This window comes from Prinia subflava, chromosome 2, assembly GCF_021018805.1.
Source record: "Prinia subflava isolate CZ2003 ecotype Zambia chromosome 2, Cam_Psub_1.2, whole genome shotgun sequence".
NCBI lineage: Eukaryota > Metazoa > Chordata > Aves > Passeriformes > Cisticolidae > Prinia > Prinia subflava.
This window is the reverse complement of record NC_086248.1, coordinates 105,698,100-105,714,213: the sequence shown is the minus strand read 5'-3', so window position 1 is coordinate 105,714,213 and position 16,114 is coordinate 105,698,100. Positions and strand designations below refer to the sequence as shown.

Genomic DNA, 16,114 nt, shown 5'->3' with positions numbered 1-16,114 from the left:
TCCCAACCTTGTTAAGTTTTCCACCCAGTTTGTGAGGCAGTGCTATGGTTGGTTTTTTCTTCAGAGTCCTTATTTGTATAACTCAGGTTATACAAATTTTAAAGGTTTCAGGTTGAACAATTTTAAAGGGACTCACACAAATCTTCAAGAAGATTCACCTGTGGGATTGTATTGCAGCCAGGAAATGTATTGATTCACTTCTGTAGTAACTCTAAACTTAGCAGTAGAATTGTCAAGAATTTCAATTAAAAATACATAGTTTGGTAGTTGAAATAACTGTTCTTGTGAAATAACAGGCAAAATGTGTAAGTTGTAGAATTTTACTCATAATACACTTTACAAGTTTCTCTTGGGGGGTGGTATGCTCTGTTTATGTTGGGGGCCACAGGCACACACTCTCCAGTACTTTATTAGTGGGAAGTCTCTCACAGCAGCAGTATCTTGCTTTTGTCTGGATACTTTTATTACAAATTTCATTTTAACACTTTTTGAAATCTGGCTTCAGTCATGACCACAGTTCTGGAGATCTCATGTAAAAAGCACCTTAGATGTTTGAAGAGAAATTTCTGGGAATGTGTTGCTATTTTAAACATAAAGAACCAGAATTTAGGGCATTTTTGCTTCCGTGGAGATGTGGCAATACCTGGGGAATAAGAAATAAATAGTAAATACTGCAGGAGGGGAATATGTTGGGAGTGTGAGGTCAGCTGGGGTGTTTCCTGCACTGTGCTCCCAGTTCATGGTGTGTTGTTACACTGGGACTGACAAACCTCAGATTTACTCAGTGCTTCTCCTTCCCTCACACTGAAAATCTGAACCAGAGGTTGTTTCTAGGTCGTAGTAACATTAACAAGTGATTTTGCCAGTTAAACCTAATACAAAGCTGTTTGATTTTCTGTGTCAAATGTAAAAGAGAAGTTATGAATGTGGAAAAAGACAAGAGTGGTTAAATTTCCTTGCAGAAGTGCAGATGTACTCTGCAAGAGCATCAGAGTTATTTTAAAGCTGAAGGAAATTGTCAAATTCTCCTTTGGGATATTACTTTCTTGGCAGGGGCATCTGTAAACAGGCTGTCATTTGAAAGGAATGCAGCACGAACAGAAAACCTTCTTTTCTACTTTTGTTGTATGTGATTTTTAAAAAATCAGAATTCCAGTTGTTCTGGTGTTTTACCTGAAAGGTTGGTTGCAAATCAGTATCAAGCATTGCTGCTCATCTTGAGATATCTTGTGGAATCACTGATGTCTTCCAGCCAAATAATCAGAATGGGCTGGAGCAGAAGGATGGGGAAAGCGTCTCACTTCTCCAGTTTGTTCAGTACAAAGCTTCCCTCTCATTACAGACTCTGCTCATGAGAAATTTTTGGATGAAAAGGCACTTAGGGAGTTGGCAGTGAGTGAATGAGCAGCTAAAGGAAAGCTTTTCATTCCTGTGTTCTTTCCTTAGCGGAGAAAGGAAGTCTTAAGTTTTATTTTGTACCTTTGTAGCCTCTGCAGATTTGCCAAAAGAAGATGTTCTGCATTATGTCTGGTCATCCCCATTGTATGCTTTGACTTTTCCAGATGCGTTTGGAACTGTCAACCTTTGGGATTTCTCCTTCTGTATCTTGATAAGGTGGGTTTGCGGGAGGTACCTTTAAAAAAAAATCAGCTTTCAGTTAGTCCTGGCTCTTCCTTGTTCTGAATTAATATCAGGATTTTTTAGCAAATATTTTGCAACAGTAGCTTCCCACCTTTATCCTCAGCACTGCAGTTTTTCCGTGGTAAGACATGCTAAAGCATCTTCTGTCTATGAAACCGCAGGAATTTCACCAATTGCAGAAAGCTGAGGCAGAGGGATGTGTTTTGTAGCTGTAGGTGTTTGTGTGGCTTTTGAGATTTCATTTCCCTCTCTTCTCAAGGGCTGAGGCTTTGTGGTGACTGAGGGCGAGTGTGGTCCAGATGTGGGCAATGTCTCAGCCACTCAACTTCATCATACCCCCTCAGAGATGGACTTTTAATTTAGCTGTTCCTGGTTCTAAAGATAGAATCAAATTCTTTGCAATCTGAGTTACTGAGAAGTGTGAAATCTACTGCAGCTAAAAATAACAAGCCTGAACAGAGGAGTCTCAGAGTCTTTGAAAAAGTGATTCCTGCAACTGTTTCACTGATGTCACTTAGAGAAAAATGATGGTGCTTTTCAGGAAGTGAAAGATACTCTTTTTTTGGTGTTACTTGGACCACGAGAGGAAAAAGCGTTGGTCTTTTCTTTAGTGAGGACACTGTCAGCTTCTGGAAATAACACGTGTAAAGAGAGATTTTGTTTTGCTCTTCGCTTGGCAGGCAGCCAAGTATTCGGGTTTCAGGTTCCAGGTTGACACTGAGGCAACTTCCTGACTCGTTTGAAAAGCTTGATTACCCTCACTTCAAAAGCTTCCTCCAGAGCAATTTCAGGTGTCCAAAATTCCTTTCAGCTGTGAACAGAAGGAGCTGAATTATTTCTTCTCCTTTCTTTCCCTCTCTGTCCTTATTTATTGAGATACTGAACTGCTAGTTACGTGTTGCTTTTTCCCTTCATTGCAGTTTCTTACCTTAACATTAACTCTTGCTTTCTCGATTTTTGTCTAAGCTTACTGACTTGAGTTTCTGACAGCATTATTTAAACACCTCTTCTCCTCTCTCTCTACCAAATTCCAGGGATCTTTTCAGATTTTCTCGGGAGGGAAAAAAAAGGTGAATTTTTTCACTCAACTCACTGATGTTTCTTTCTTGTGGCCCACACAGCAGTTAAACAAATATTCCAGATGATGTCAGAGTGGTGGTTTCAGAGCCTGCAGAGCATCAAAGAGCAAAATTGGTGCTCAGAAGCAAAACCATGTGCTTGAATGTGTGTCGGGAAAGTGCCTTCTGTATCCTCTTTGCATTTCTGATCCTAAATAGTTGAGATCAGGGTTTCACATCTGTTGTTGTGTTGTAGATCCTATTTCAGTGATGTTGTCAGGAGGTGTTAGTGTTCCTCCCTTGCAAGCTGCCAGTTACAGAGCTGCATTTTTTCCTTGGAGCTTTTATATTCTGGTTTTCAGTGATGTTGAGGATTTGCTGTTGTCTTTCATCCAGCGCTGAGCTGGTGTGGTTTTGTAGCTTTGTGGGGAATTGACTGGTTGAATAAATGAAGTTTTCTTAGAGGGGGGTTACTTTGCTGTGGGATTTGTACCTGGATTTGGGTCATCATGTGGGTACCAAGTATTGCGCCACAGCCTTAGATTAAAATGTTTCCAGGACTTTAACGCAGTCCTTTCACAGAGAGGTGTTCTTTGACCTACCAGGAAAATGCAGAAACTGGAGGATAAGAATGAACAAAATTCAGTGCAGTTCCTAACATCAGGTTATATCACCAACTGCACAGTTCCCCCTCTCTTCCTGGCAGTCTCATGGAACGCCTGAGGAAACACATGTCAAGAGTGCTTGAATTTCATTTCTTGGAAGTAAACCAGTTATTTTTGACAGACATGAATTAGCAGTGAACTCACATTAAAAATTCTAGGGAGAAATGGATTAAGTGTTATGTACATTTCCAGTGTGAGAGAGATTTGGAGATGGGTAAACCAGAGTAGCTGCTACCTTTGCCTTTTTATTCTCTCCTCCTCCTTAGCCACAACATAGAGAGAGTACCAAGTTCTTTAAATTACTTTTCCTATTGCTATCCAATTATTAAATCCATGAAAAACAGCTAATATGTGTTACTCCCAAGGGGAATTTCCTTACTCCTAAAGTCTGTCTGATTTGGATATCTAATTTGTAAAACCGTTCCTTGTGCTGCTACTTTCATGTGAGAGGGAAAAGCACATCTATGCTTTGATCATAATGCATGATTTTCACTCTCACCATTTCCTTTAATACAAAAGAGTAAATTTTTTCAGAAAAACCTCTGCTGAAATGGAAGTGTTCAGGAAAGAAGACAGACACCCTTCATTTACATTACACTGAAATTGGCTTTTTTAATGAATCCTTGAGTCTGATATTGTAAATATATTCCTTAGTAAATCAGAGAGCAAAACACTTTGTGGGAGTAATAACTTGATCATTTTAAAAGGTACTGATTGCTGTGCCTTCAGCCAGTTTTTCTGGGAGGAACAGTTCTCTCTGGGAAGCACAAGGGCTTCATTCTGCCTTGCACAAGGATCCTCTTGTTTTTGGTCACCCTAACAAATCCATATCAAATGCACATTTACCTTCAGAAATCTGAGATGTTGTTTTACCAGAGTTGAGCTCACCAGAAGGATAGAGAGTTTGTTACTGCTGAGAATGCATCCATTAAAAAAGGCATTCCTTCAAAAGAATTATCTGTGGTTTTTCAGAATAAACATGGTGCGAATTAGAGACAGAGAACTACCATGGTAATTTAATAAAATGTGAAGGAACTCTAGAGGAGAGCTTTTGTTCTTTCCTTTAGAGTGGTTAAAATGCGACATATGACTGGATAGAAAGCCTAATGGATATTGTACCATGAGCAGAGGGTTTGGATAAAGAGACCCCATGGCCAGTGAGCCTAGCAGTGTTTATCTATCTGGGATTCCTTCTCAAGGCTACTGAAAAATTGAAAAACTCACATGCGAGAAGAAGGGAAAGGTCTTTCTTCAGGCTTTGTTAGACAGAAATCCAAGGCCTGGCTGGGTCAGAAATGTGCAGGTGCCAACGTTTGGTTTGGGTGGGCATCTTTTGGGTGTTGGGTTGGGGTTGGATAGCTGGGTTTGGGTTTGGTTTGGAAATGAGGCTGCGGGAAGTTAAGGACATCTTGGATTCATGGAACAGATGTAGCTTATCTTTTCAATCCCTGGTTGAGCAGATCCTCTGTCAGACTGACTTTACAGTGTGAGACTTACTTATTGATAAGCTATAAATGATAACTGTTGGCAAACTTTTGTACCTTGCAGGCCAGTCATTACTTAAATGTTATGGGACATTATCTTTGCACAGTGTGAGAATATTTGATTCCCCATGTGCTGGAATTAGAAGAGAACAGTCTAGAAATGATGTGGAGTAACAGGAGCTTTGCTCTTTGAATTCAACCATGAGGATCAGGCAGTTCAAAACAATTGAAGCACTGGTGGTGTGCCCCTGCATAGTGAATCCTGTTTGGAAAACTTAGGAAGGCAATCTCGTTTTACCTAAAGAATCCTGTTTCCTTCTTGAGGATGATAAAGATTGTCAGTCCTGGATTTTAAGAGTGACCATAAATGTGACATGGGAAGAAGTGGTAAAAATAACTCTTCCTCAAGGCCTCTAAGGCGAGTACTCCCTCCTTCCATCCTCTGCTCCCTGTGAAACAGAGCACTGTTATTCCAGGGCCCTTTAGACCAAAAGCTGGGCTCTAAGGACTCCGATGTCCTGTAGTTGCTTCTGGTGCCAAAATCAGGGTAAACAAACATTTACTTGAAGAGAAGAAATAAAAAGGAGCTTATGCACTGCTTTCCAGACAAGGCAGTGCTTTCTGGAAGTTCAGCTTTTGTTTTGGAAAACTCCTTTTCCTTGTCCTGGTCAGTTTGAATATTTGGTTCAGGAATGGCAGTGTGTAAAGTTCCCTGTTGGTATGGATGAGCTGAGTGAGAATTTGGAAGCATCTGTGTGTGTGTAAGTCTGACCATGGCAGACATAGTTGGGGAGAGTTGCTCTTTGTGTAAGAGAATCTAAAAATATATCCATGGCTTCCTTAAGGAAATATTTTCTGTCACTCCCACCTTCAGCTACATTTCAATACTTGTGGAATTTCATGATAAATTTGGATAAAATAGCAGTGTCAAAGTCTTACCTGTGAGGTCCTTGGAATTGTTTGGATGTGGTTCTGTTGAACATTAACTAATAAAATTAGTGGAATTATTGCTTATGTTTGCTGATGATCCAGAGGGGAAATGCTGATATTTGGCATTAGTCTTCCAGCTAAACAAAAAAAATACAGAAATCATTTGCTTCCTGCTTGGAAAAATGAACATTGACTGTGTTTGTGTTCAGAAGGTTTTTGTGCCCTCACTACAGCTGCAGATACCAACTTGCAGGATGTGCTGTGCTAGAGAAGAGCACAGAGTAAATATTACAGACAGATCATTTAATGTTTCTGCTCTTCTTTCATCTCCAGGTCAATTGCAAAAGAACTTGCAGACTGGCTTATCAGCAACAATGTAGTTGAGCACATTTTTGGACCAAATTTACATATTGAGGTTTGTATTCAATTATTATTATTTGGTATAAACGTGGAGCATTAACTTGTTGTTCTAGTAAATCTTTCCTCACTATGTTCTCTCTTTGCAGATCATCAAACAGTGCCAAGTGATTCTGAATTTTCTTGCAGCTGAAGGGAGACTTAGTACTCAACACATAGACTGTATCTGGGCTGCTGCACAGGTATGTATTGAATTTTTGTAATTGCAGGAGTGATGAAAGACAAAATAGAAAATAAGTTGATTTTGTTTCATATTCCTAAAGTTGAGTTTTTTGCTTTTTCTTGGCTGTCTGAGCATTCTGCTGACCAAAATGTCAAGTTAGGTAACTGCCACAGTTACTGGGTTATTTATTAGATGCAAAAAATCACCCAAGGAAAAAAAAATGAAGTTGTATAGCAAGGACAGAGTGTTTTCACTGAGAATGGGGATAAAGGTTGTGGGGTAGTTGCAACATTTTTACTATTGTGCTAAATTGCCTTGCTGCTGTGTATTGTACCTTCCATTTCTGGTACTCCTGGTGGGAACAATCAGGTGAAAATTGTGGCAGTGAAGTTTACAGCTGTGCTCCTCTGCTGGTTTTAAAATGTATAGAGGACACTGAAATTTTATTTTTTGCTAAAGCTGGAAAGTCTGATAGGCTTTTTGCCTTCAGAAAGATTTATTTGTGTGCTGCTTTTAATGGGTTGCCGTGCTTGTTATTTTAGGTTGTGACATTTTTTATTTAGGGGATTTGAATACAATAGGCATGAGCAGGTCTAGGGAACACTCTGTTATAACAGGTTAGAATTTAAAGAGGGTTTTTTATGTGTTCAATATTTCTTTGTCATTTATTTCAATCAAATAATACTCAACACACATTCTGAAACCAGTGTGGTCCATTGTCATTAAAACACGCAGCTGGAATGTTAATTAAATGCTCATTGGAACAGCATTTGCTCCAACATTTTTCTGTGTCAGAATAATTAATAATTACTTATTTTACACTACGTTTTAAAACAATATTTTCACTTCCTTGATGTTTCCACACAGCATCTCACACACTCTTAGACCTCTGGATTTTTAAAATATATTTTATACTGCTTTAGGAATAATATAATTACCTAATTTTGATAATGCTTTTGTAGTTTAAGTGTTTATTTTGACACAGTGATATTTTCACAATATGTTTGATAACAGAATTAAGTATGTCCTGATCACTTCCTGTAAAGTCCTTAAACCTCTAACATTGTTTAAAAGGCTGACACCTTTAGACTGAAAGAATAGAAGGACTTCAAAGTGTACTTTCCACTTTTTAAATTAGCTTTTGGACAAAAATTCATCTTCCCTAAATTGAAGTTATCTCAAGATGCTTAAATGCATCTTTGCATAGAACCTACACTATTTCACTGCACTGTGAATCCTGTGAAAGTTCCTGTACACAGGAAATTGCTGACACGGATATTTTAGTGCCCGGAAGGCAAAATAAAATAAATCCTGAAAAAAAAACCCTTTTGAGGTGCAGATGTGGTAACCAACGTAATAATTTTTTGTCTAGAAGTTTCCTGTAACCATTATTTTTATTTTTGAATAACAACGTCTTTACAAACGTAATGAAACTCTTTTAAGTGACTGTGAAAAGCAACATTTAACCAAAGAGGAAGCACCAGGAGCACTGTCACTTTCATGTGGAAATAGAGTAGTTAGCTGAACGTTGTCATATTTTCTGACATCCATCACTGGAGAGACAAAAGAATTCTTTGTAATCCTCACACAGTGTACTCTTGGGTAGTCTTTATTTGTATTTACCACTGCTAATAAGGTAATCATTGCAACTACTGCTTCCCTCAAGATTCAGCATATAAACTAATATTTTAGAAGTTGTATTTAAGTTCAAATACAAAAACAAACTTCCGGTTCTTCTTTTCACCTGATCTCTTGGAACTAGAACAGGAAGGAACTGTTACATTTGATTTGTCCATTTGCAGGCTTTACAGTGTCAAAATTACTATAGTCAAAATTGCAAATCTGCTGGAGTTTGAAATGATTTGACAACTGCCTCCTGAGAATGTGTACAAATACCTTTATTTGCTGCAATATTTGATTTATTTGTTTGTTTTGCTGTTCCTGTTACCTTCTCTGTTTGTACCTTGCAGCTGAAGCATTGCAGTCGTTACATACACGACTTGTTTCCTTCTTTGATCAAAAACTTGGACCCTGTCCCACTTAGACACCTTCTTAACCTTGTCTCAACTCTTCATCCCAGTGCTCACACTGAACAGGTAAGGACAAGACCAGCAACATCACTGGCATGAGGAAAACAATTAAATGAGCATGTTAAACAACCATGATGGATTTGTCTTCCTAAAGGAATGTTCGCTAATGCACAAAGAGGGAACTCCATGACTAAAGTTGTCGTATTTCTTCAATTACACCTTTCCTGGCTTTTGAAGAATAATTTTTTAGGGATTTTCAAAGACTGCATAACCACTGATGGAAGATTTTAACTTCCTCTCTGAAGTTAGAATATGTTTCACACAACATTTTTTAGTTGATTTGTTTATTTTGATGAGCTGTAGTATTGGAATAGAGAAAAATGAACAGTGGATCTTTGTATCCAAAACCTGCTGCTTAATGGAACTTTTGACTGCTTTTCTTTCCAGACCCTGTATTTGGCATCCATGCTGATCAAAGCCCTGTGGAATAATGCACTGGCAGCTAAGGCTCAGCTGTCAAAACAAAGCTCCTTTGCATCTTTACTGAGTACCAACCTGCCCATGGGAAACAAAAAAGGTGTGTGGTTTTCCAGTAGATCTGGGAGTTAAATTTGGAATTTTCATAGTCTCTTTGTGTGTTTGGACAAAAAGCAGGTATAGAACTTTCTCCTTTAAGTATTTTATTAAAGAGTCATGCTGGTATATTTTTCCAGCAGAACTTGAGGCTGTGGATGAAAGCATGAAAAGTCAGTGGGTGCTTTTGGGAAGCTTTGTGTTTCAGGTCCTTTCTGTTTGTGCAACTACAGTAGTCCATATTTTCCTTTTTTCTTTTCAATTCAGAAAATGATCCATAACTATTCTTGTTCTGCTGCACATCTGTAACTTAATAATTACACAAAATCTTACAGAAGCTTACTTTGTACCTAATTTTTGGTGTTACATGCTGTTTCTGATTTGGTGATTTTGTTTTCTTACTGGGTTGTGTATTTCCCCACAGTCATTACTAAAGGTTCTGCCAAGCCATTTTAGTGTAGTTTCCCTTTCTCTTCGTGCTGCTGGTTTTTATGACTCATGGATAACTTTCTGCTGACAAAATGATTTTTAGTCACTTATTTTTCCATCCTGCTTTTTTTCCTTCAGAAGAAGAGGAGCTCAGAAGAGCAGCCCCTTCCCCTTGTAAGTATAGTTTTAGTTGTACACCACCATCTGGCTCATTTGATTCTACAGTGTTTTTGAATTTGGAGCAGAATTAAATTTGAAATTCTGTTTTTATGAGAAATCAAATAAAATGGTGTTTTGAGTAGAATCTAGGGAATTTGTATAACTATGGCAAGGAGATACATCAAAATACAAATGTTTTAAAATGCTCAGTGTTGTAAAGGAAATTTTTAGTGTTGAGGTGTTTTAGTTACATCCCTGTTTGCTGGAAGAATGCTCAATATTTGAGGCAGATTTATGCAATGCTGTTACATTCCAGTAATTACCTGTCACAGAGTAACTAGGAAATGTGGTTTTGAATTAGGGTCACCAGCAGCAAGCCCTCAAAGTAGTGACAACAGTGACACCCATCAGAGTGGAGGCAGTGACATTGAAATGGAGGAACAGCTGATTAACAGAACAAAACATGTCCAGCAGCGACTTTCGGACACCGAGGTAAGAGTGCGAGTCTGACTCTGGGAATTTTGTCACTGAGTTGCCTGTTACCAGCTATAAAAAGGATGTTTTATCTGTACTTGCTTCAAAACCACCTCAGACAAATGTATTTCTGCATTTAAATTGTGTTTCAGTTAGGTTAATATCTTAGTAGTGGACAACAAGGCGTTGTTTTTGTGTCACACTGGGGCTCTGTGCTCATGCAAAGTCTGCACATACACCCCGTTAGCAACAAGGTAATGCAAAAAATCAATTATTAAATCTGAATCTTGCTTGGAGCGTTTTGTCATCAGCAACCAAATTGAGAAAGAATGAATGGAAACTTGTAGATGTGACACATCTCCTCCTAAAGGAAAAAGGATGTTTAAATGATGATGATGATATTAATTATGTATTTCCAGTGGTGCTTTATTTTTCTGCCAATCTTATTAAAAAACCCTAAATAATTTCAGGAATCCATGCAAGGAAGCTCTGATGAGACAGCCAACAGTGGTGAGGACGGCAGCAGTGGGCCTGGGAGCAGCAGTGGCCACAGTGATGGATCCAGCAACGAGGCCAACTCCAGTCACGCCAGCCAGTCCGCCGGCAGCCCCGGCAGCGAGGTGCAGTCGGAAGACATCGCGGACATCGAGGCTCTCAAAGAGGAGGAGGACGAAGAGGAGGAAGACAGGAGTCACAATGCCCAGAAAAGCAGCAGGAGCACAGACCTACGGGGCAGAAAACTGGAATCACAGACGGGCATTTGCCTGGGAGATGCCCAGGGGGCGTCGGAGAGGAGCGGTGCCAGCAACGGGGCGGGCAAGGACCATGTTTTTAACACGGACGCCGTGCCGCCCGTGGATAACCGCATCCGCATGCTCGACGCCTGTTCCCACACTGAGGACGCAGAGCACGACATGGCAGGGGAAATGAGCACTGCTCACATTTCACAAGGCTCTCAAGACTCTTGTATAACTCACACAGGGGACTTCCTTGGGGAAACTATTGGGAATGAATTATTTAACTGTCGACAGTTCATTGGGCCCCAGCACCACCACCACCATCACCACCACCACCATCACCACGACGGGTAAGCAGCTTGGCATTTCTTCTGACTCGTTCCATGAGAGAAATAAAAGTGTTAGCAAATCCTCCATTTGGGCAGAAATTGGTGTATGGACATTTTGCTGTAGCTCAGGATAATTTTGTCTTACAGAGATGATCGTTATCACAGACAGTTACACAGATACCTGATTTGTTAACGTCTGATTAAAGGTTTCTCTTAAGTTTTGGTATTGAATAAATAAGACAGCGTTGAAGAAAATGTTAAAAATGTTTTTAAAAGTGCTGCATTTAGTTAACATTAAGAAACCAATCCTCATGCTAGTGAGACCTTCAGTTTACTTATCTGTAATTGTTTTTCCAATTCATACAAGGCTGCTGTTCAAACAGATGATTCATCCTGACTTTAGCTTTAGGGAGATGTCTGCTCGCTTGTAGTCTGCTATAAACAACTTCCTCTTTGATATTGTCCATTCTGATATTCTTTTACAGGCATATGGTTGATGATATGCTCAGTGCAGATGATGTCAGCTGCAGTAGTTCTCAAGTCAGTGCAAAATCAGAGAAAAACATGGCAGATTTTGATGGGGAAGAATCTGGCTGTGAAGAAGAGCTTGTACAGATTAATTCCCATGCTGAGCTAACGTCTCATCTTCAGCAGCACCTCCCGAACCTGGCCTCTATCTATCATGAACATCTGAGTCAAGGTAAGAGTGATAAAAGAAAAACTCAGAAATCTAGTTTGTCTTTTTGAATTAATCTCCCATAATTAAAGTAATGAAATTATTTTAACCATTTAATTGTATTTGTCCAAAGAAACCATGATGACTGCTGAGAACTTAATGTTTCCCCAAGAGATTCATTTTTGTATCTGTGTTCATTTGTCAACACAGAAACATTCGTGTTTAGCTGTGTTTTAGCTGTGTTTTTCTTATTAAATCCCCCACCTTCCCATTTGGTCTGAAGCTTTGAATACAAGTTAAAACAAATAAAGGCACAGAAAAACCTCCTAAGTGTTTTTTCTAATAGCTTGTTCAAGTGTAAAGAAAGGTGGTAGTGAAATGCAAGATTCTCTTTATTTTCCTCTCTGAAACCTTTCTGCAATTTTCGTGCCAGTGGTTGCACATTACTGTGATTTTGTACATTTGACATCATAAATTAACCTATAAATGAATTAACCATAATGGGCTCTAGAGAAGATAATTCTGGAAAAAAGACTTAAAATGTGACTTGATACTTTTGGGAGTTTGCTGCAAAGGGCATTTTATGCTATTTCATCTTACACTGCCAAATCTTCTGGTTTACTTCAGGGTGCAATTTAAGATACTCCTAAAACACTTCTCAAGAATCATATCATCTTTCCATATGCTATTTTGGCAGCTTTATTTTCTCTTTTACCCTCTTTTTAAACATAATGGAGAACAGGGTTGGTGAAGGGTTCATGTTTTTCTTCACTGGCCTGCAAGAACAAAGTTTGCTCTCGTCCAGCAGACAGCAAACCCAGTGCTGTTTATATATTGCCCTGAAGTAATTGAATAAGAAATTTTTGTGGTAATAATTTTTGCCTGACATTGAAATTTTGGATTTTTTTCTACACTGCAGAGTTGAATAAACTTCATAAATCTATAAATCAGCATATTTTTTTCAATATTTTCCATAGATATTACTTGTGTAACTGAAGATTCAAATTACTGGTTGAGCATGAGGCCTTCAGTGCAGTTTATTTTTGACACCCCTCGTTTTGCATGTGCAAATAATTACAGTGTTCTGTGTGCAGTCTGAATTTTCTACTTGACTTTGCTGTGCTATGAAAATAGTATTAAACCGTGGATCAATGAATGGTGCCAGCTGTGGGCACAGAGAGGGAAGAAAATGTCTATCAGTGTTTATGAAAACATGATGAGTTTCTAAAACTCTGCACTTTGATGCTTTAGCACATGGAAAAATGGTGTTTGTTTTTGCTGCTTTTTAGTTGAATGGAGGGAATCGCAGTAGGAGGGGAATTTATTGAAATGTGCTCCTTCCCTGCGTTCCAGCCGTGGTGGTTATGGAGATAACTCCCTTTGGACCGAGGCACCACTGAAAGGCTGAAGAAATCTTTTAATTAAAGTATGAATTAAATTACAAAGCAATTGCATCTGCAGTTCTTCGGTGCTGTTTTCAATTGCACTCCACCATTAGCCAAAAGCCGTGCAAATATTGGCCCAACTGCCCTGTTGGCTTCTGTATGGTCTTTTAAGAGCCCATATGTGAAAAAAGGCTGCAATTACAGTGTTGTTGCACTTTGGAATTGCCAAGTTAACAAATAAAATGTGTTGTTGTTTGTGCACTTAGGGAATAACGTTGAGTTCAGATGGTTCCTTCTGTTTATTCACTAATGGCCTTTATGGTCTGTGCAGGACCAGCAGTTCACAAGCATCAGTACAACAGCAATGCAGTGACGGACATTAATCTGGATAACGTCTGTAAGAAAGGAAATACCCTGCTCTGGGATCTGGTCCAGGATGAAGATGCAGTGAGTCGAATACCAGAAAACACTACTTTTCAAAAGCAAAGAAATACATCATATTCATTGACCTTTCTCCCTACTTGTTGTAGATTCATCTCTCTGAAGGGTTAATAAATGAGGCAGAGAAGCTGCTCTGTTCTTTAGTGTGCTGGTTCACTGACAGACAGATTCGAATGAGATTTATTGAAGGCTGCTTAGAAAATTTAGCAAACAACAGGTAACTTCAGTCATAAATTATCTGTTTTACAAGTATCTTATTTTTGCAATGTGCCAGAAATCCAAGTTGGCTATAACAGTTATTTTGTTTTCCAGGAAGACAACTTAAACTAGGCAAAGTATTAGAATAAAAAAAGTTTCCAAAGTGTTGTGGACAGTGGAAGGTGTTCCTGCCCATGGCAGAGGGTGGAATGAGGTGACTTTTAAGGTCCCGTCCAGCCCAGATCACTCTATGATTTATGATTCATGGTGCTCTCCATTAGTGCCTTCCTTTGTTTTGCTCACAGAACCTGAGCTTCTCAAAGGAATGTTGAAATGAATTATTTCAGTTTTGTAACAATCACGTGTTGTCATTGTTTCTCTCTTTCTCCTCAGATCTGTAGTAGTTTCACTTCGTCTTCTTCCCAAGCTGTTTGGAACATTTCAGCAATTTGGGAGCAGCTATGATACACATTGGATAACAATGTAAGTAGGCCCCTGTCCCAACAGTGCTGGGATTTAGGGGGCTCTCTCGCATATAAAATCCTTTGAAAGTTGAAGATTATACAGAGTACAGCATTCCTTAGCAGAGCAAACCATGTAACTGCCTGATCTGACTGCCAGAACTTCTGGGAAAGCTGATAGTGATTATCAGCAATTTTTCTTGGCCTTTTTGACATGACATTTAAATATATGCCCAGTTCCAAGTTAGACTTTCTCTGAATTATAGCCTTTAGGAACAGTTTTCATGGGCTCGAAAGGGAGTGTTCTGTCAGTCCTATGCCTGAAAATAACATTAGGAAATCTTAGGCATTGCAAGGAAGAAGGGAGTACAGTACAACTCCTGAATTCGTGGTAGATGAAGGACTGAATGTTTACTCTGGGGTTATGTGTGTGCCATTTTCCTGTAACAGCTGTCTGCTTTCTGTGGCTTTTCTGATCTTTTTAAGCAAACCATAATACTTTCTGTCCTTTAAATTGCCACAGGTGGGCAGAAAAAGAGCTAAATATGATGAAACTTTTCTTTGATAATTTGGTACACTACATCCAGGCAGTCAGGGAGGGACGACACAAACACGCACTGTAAGTACACGGACTCGGAGTGTTGGATATTTTATGCTTTTAACCATTTCTGCTTTCCTCTGTTGCTGCTGCTGTGTTCTTGTAAGTAAATACTTTCTATGGGGACATGTCCTGCTTAAGGAGACGAAGGTCTGTAAAAACATTTTAAATAGCTCCTTTTTCTTAAAAACCCCCAACCCTTGTGTCATTTTTGTTAGATGTCATGAATATTTGTGTGCAAATAAAACATGAAAGTGTCAATATTCAAGTTAATTTAAAGTGATTTCATATACTAGAACTATTCAAACGTTTTTGTTTTAAAAATTGTCATTAGCTTTTGCATAAAATTTTTGTTTGAATACATCCATCTGCACTTTCTAATCTGTGTGATTAAAATCAGGTGTATATAAGCAAGCAATGCAATTTCCAGCTCCCCAATCCCAGAGGAAGAGACTGTTCATGTTTTGACAGATGTCAAAGTCGATATGGTTACCCACATCTGAAAAATGTTGCTATTTATGTGTCCAATTTAACTTCTTCAAATCTAACTTCACCCTTTATATTAGATGTTGCTTTAGTGAGGAATTACTTAGGAAGGTGGGATCCTTTAAATTCAGGTAAAATGAGACATTGTTCTGCTCCTTTTACTATCAAACTTCTACTGCATAACTAGAAATAGTCAATATTTTTATATAAGTTATGAAAATACTTTTATAAAGAATAGGGATAATTTGGAATCAGAAATTCAGAGTAGAAATATTGGAATGTTACAGGTAAGGGGAAAAAATAAGGTAGATCCTGCAAGGTGATCAAATTGTACATTTGAGTTGGACTGTAAGACAAAAAGCTCACTCCTGTCCTCCTTCTCAATTCCCAACAAAAGAAAGACTTCATCTAGTGACAACTATTGTGTCATTCTGCTGTTTGGGGTGGTTCTGCAACATCTTCAGCTGGGCTTTGGGCTATACACCAGTTTAGAAATTCAGAAAGAAACTTGTAAGAAACAATTATTTATGCTTTTAAGAGGCACGTGGATGAGTAGGAAAGAAGTCACGGCAATAAACAACAAAACAAACTTCCATTTCTTGTCCAAATTTTCATTTAGATACAGCCACAGTGCAGAGGTTCAGGTTCGTCTTCAGTTCCTGACATGTGTGTTTTCAACTCTGGGATCTCCAGATCATTTCAGTGAGTATTTGAGGTTATCTTACCCCAGAGTAAGGCAAAAATACTTCTTAGTAATTCATGTCAGCTTAATATGTTACT

The 16,114-nt window shown here is 38.7% G+C and overlaps 1 protein-coding gene across 8 annotated transcripts in view; it reads left to right on the top strand.

Moving 5' to 3' along the window:
* The window catches only part of USP34 (ubiquitin specific peptidase 34), a 110,873-nt gene that overhangs the window by 42,738 nt on the left and 52,021 nt on the right, over positions 1-16,114 (top strand). For all 8 annotated transcript variants that reach the window (XM_063391449.1, XM_063391446.1, XM_063391445.1 and 5 more), the window contains exons 9-21: positions 6,112-6,193; positions 6,285-6,377; positions 8,329-8,454; positions 8,836-8,965; positions 9,529-9,564; positions 9,911-10,041; positions 10,494-11,110; positions 11,575-11,789; positions 13,482-13,597; positions 13,681-13,808; positions 14,183-14,272; positions 14,774-14,869; positions 15,954-16,036. In XM_063391449.1, coding sequence (XP_063247519.1) covers positions 6,112-6,193; positions 6,285-6,377; positions 8,329-8,454; positions 8,836-8,965; positions 9,529-9,564; positions 9,911-10,041; positions 10,494-11,110; positions 11,575-11,789; positions 13,482-13,597; positions 13,681-13,808; positions 14,183-14,272; positions 14,774-14,869; positions 15,954-16,036 — 1,943 coding nt within the window. The remainder of the gene's footprint in view (positions 1-6,111; positions 6,194-6,284; positions 6,378-8,328; positions 8,455-8,835; positions 8,966-9,528; positions 9,565-9,910; positions 10,042-10,493; positions 11,111-11,574; positions 11,790-13,481; positions 13,598-13,680; positions 13,809-14,182; positions 14,273-14,773; positions 14,870-15,953; positions 16,037-16,114) is intronic.